The 3126-nt window shown below is 42.6% G+C and overlaps 1 protein-coding gene across 1 annotated transcript; it reads right to left on the reverse strand.

Annotated features, from left to right (window-relative positions):
* Nucleotides 1-533: 533 nt before the first annotated feature.
* RPP14 (ribonuclease P/MRP 14kDa subunit) lies at nt 534-2481 on the reverse strand (the record flags this gene model as incomplete). Its single annotated transcript, XM_009072837.1, has 3 exons — nt 534-1243; nt 1842-1920; nt 2405-2481. Coding segments are annotated over 3 exons (213 nt in total), but the record flags the coding sequence as incomplete, so codon positions are not given.
* Nucleotides 2482-3126: the final 645 nt, after the last annotated feature.

Genomic DNA, 3126 nt, shown 5'->3' on the forward strand with positions numbered 1-3126 from the left:
AGGCATTTATCATTAAAGGCAATTCATTTGTCTATAATCAGGTTTTATAAAGTATCTAAAGTACTGTGAGAGCCACATCTCCAGCTAACTCAGGCAGAGCACATTGTTTCTGTGAAGGCTGACTACATATCTGCAGAGCTAAGGAAGGCTTTACTGTCTAGAACACTGCAGAGTGCACTGTACCAACACCAGCTGGAGGTGCCATGGAGATAACACGTTGCAGTACACGTGTTAGTACCTCCTCTGTTTGTAAAACACAGTGTTGTCCCCTCCCCAGTGCTTGATGGCAATACAGCTGCTTTATACAGAAGGAACAAGTTTTAACTGAACTTTGCTAGTGTGGCCTGTGATTTTGCCAGCAAGAACAGTCTCAGTGTAAGCCACACCACTCCAGACTCCCCACTGGGGCAGAGCAGAGGTTACTTCAGTTGGTTTCACCTTGACAGTACACAGAGAAAAATTCAAAGCTTTAAGTTTAATGCAGTTCCATCATGATTAAGTTTGTGCAGTGTCTTTCAAACATTTTGAACGGGTTTTTTGTTGCAGATTTACTGGATTAAGTCATGTCACATAAAAAGAGTCAAAATGAAGTGTACAATGGTTTGGTCTGTATAGTAAAGTAGCACAGGATGAACAGCTCTAACTGTCTGGCACCATGACTTTGACCATCCCTTCCATAACAGTCTTCCCACTTTCTCTGACCTGACATGATACTGAAATGTGTGCAATGGAACCCTTCAGCCGTTCCACCTCTGCTGCAGCTGTGACTTCCTCACCAGCATACAAAGGAGCTGGAAACCGAATCTCCTGGGAAAGGAATATACAGCCATGACCAGGCATTTTAGTACCCAAAACTGCAGAAATAAGTCCATTGATCAGAACTCCATGGACAACAGTTCTCCCAAACCTAGACTTCTTCGCAAATTCTTCATCTAAATGCAAAGGATTTGTGTCACCTGTTAAATAAGAAAAAGTAACTACATCATTCTGTGTGAAAGCTTTGCTAAGTTCAGCTTTGTCTCCAACTTTGATGTGTAAGCTCTGAAGTACAGGATGTCCAAGCAGTGAGTTGACAAATGTTAGCCTTGTCGAGGCTCTTTGTTGGAAAATCCCTCCAGAAATTCCACGTCTGAAGAGCTGCAACATCTCCAGGAACTTCTTCGTACAGCCAAACCAACAACCACTCTCAGTCCAAGACTAGTTCTCTACTGTTGCCAGATAATGCCAGAAGAAATGGAGATGTCTAGTTTGGGGAAATGAAAAAAAACAAACAAGAATGAACTAAAGCCTTAAAAAAAATCACCATCAAATGCACTCAAGGTTGAAAATACTCTCCTTTAACATGAAAGATTAAAAACTTAGAGCTATGCCTGAGCAGATCTTTGTCTAGCCATGGCTTCAGAGACAAGGAATTCTCAGAACTCATTTTATTAGGCAGCATCCTCTGGAAAAAAAAACAAGCTCTGGAAGTGCATGTTCACATATGCATTTTTACATGAGGTCAGTCGACAGTGACTATTAGAAAGGGAAGAAATGGGGTAGGGGAAGTAAAAGATTGGACCATGATTTGGGGCATAATTTCTCAGTAAGAAATTATTTTCTCACAGATGTATAAATGACATCAGGACATGCCACTGGGCTGAAGCCTCAAAGTAATGAGACAGCCACTACCATCACATTGTACAAGATTCAGTATATGATGGGAACTGCTCCAGGCCCACACACCTGCATGGAAAAGCATTTCACTCCCAAACCAAGATAATTTGCATCTAGACCATCTCTCTGTGAAGAGAACCTTAGAGTGACACCTGGGGGAAGGCACCCAGCCCCAAGGGCTTTACCTGCAGCACCCGGAAGGCACACCTCCTGTTCTGGTAGGAGCCCAGCAGGGTTAGAGCACTCCACAGCTTGACAAAGCCACTAAGTAAAAAGAAAACAAAATATATTCATGAAATTTGGTTTTCTCAGGTTTCCTGCATTATTGCATTGGCTGCAGTCTCCTGTCTTAGACAAAGATACCTACCTATAACCTCTTTAAGTTCCCTTTACCAGCCCTGTTTTTGTTCTATGTGTTCAAGCTTTTTAATCCCTTAAATCACCTGCAGTTATCTTCACCATTTACTGTAACTATCCTTATCTTTATTACAGAAAGAGATTTAAAGCCACATATTTCAATAGTGCTTAGTTCCTGTCTTAAAACCATTTAAAACATCCTGGTTTTAAGAGGAATAACATACTGATGCATGAGGTCACCAGATTGGAGTCATTATTTTCTGCAAGCTGTATGCAAATATCTGAGAGTTAGGCTTAATTCTTCAAAAACCATTCTTAGCTCAAGAGTTCTAGTTTCTTATGAAAAATACTTTCACAGCAGTATCAGAAGCACATGCCAAATGCACCTTACCTGCTAATAACTCTTAATATGGCAGACAGAGTTTTTTCCTCATATGTTAAGACATCAACAGGCAAAGCTGCTCCAACCTATGGAAAAAATGTTATTTAGTAAGTACCATCCTGTGCCCTTTTAGTGGTTTATAAGTAAGTGACTTCACTCCTGGCATATGGCATCATTAAAGGTGTTATAATTACCCTCAAATCTCACAGGAGTGTTTCAGCTACACCTCCAGATTTTAAACAGCACCTTTCCTCTCAGGGACCTTTAGATAGAAGCCACTGTTACTTCCACATTAGAGCTGCAGAAACACAGAGCCAGAGGTGAGGTGACCTGCTTAAAGTCACCCAGCAGTACCAGAAACAGAGCAGGAACCCTACTGTGGACTTCCCCACCCACAAAGCTGTTCCCTTCCCACAGTTCTCTTTCATTCTCTCCCTGCAGCAAAAGCATCAATACCCTAAATTCTAAAACCCAAATATCAAAGAACGGTTTGGGCTGGAACGGACCTTAGAGATCCTCTGGCTTCAATCCCCCAGCCATGGGCAGGGACACCTTCCACTAGACCAGGCCGTTCAAAGTCCATGCCAGCTGGCCTTGAGCACTGCCAAGGGTGGCTGAAACCACGTGATAATGGAGACTAAACCGAAAATTAGAGCTCAGCTGAATTAGGAGCAGGTCACAAGGCAAGCAGGCAAGTGGAGCGGCAAACCACGGCCCTCTACCCTGCCTCG

Source organism: Acanthisitta chloris, unplaced genomic scaffold (assembly GCF_000695815.1).
Source record: "Acanthisitta chloris isolate BGI_N310 unplaced genomic scaffold, ASM69581v1 scaffold38834, whole genome shotgun sequence".
NCBI classification, from domain to species: domain Eukaryota; kingdom Metazoa; phylum Chordata; class Aves; order Passeriformes; family Acanthisittidae; genus Acanthisitta; species Acanthisitta chloris.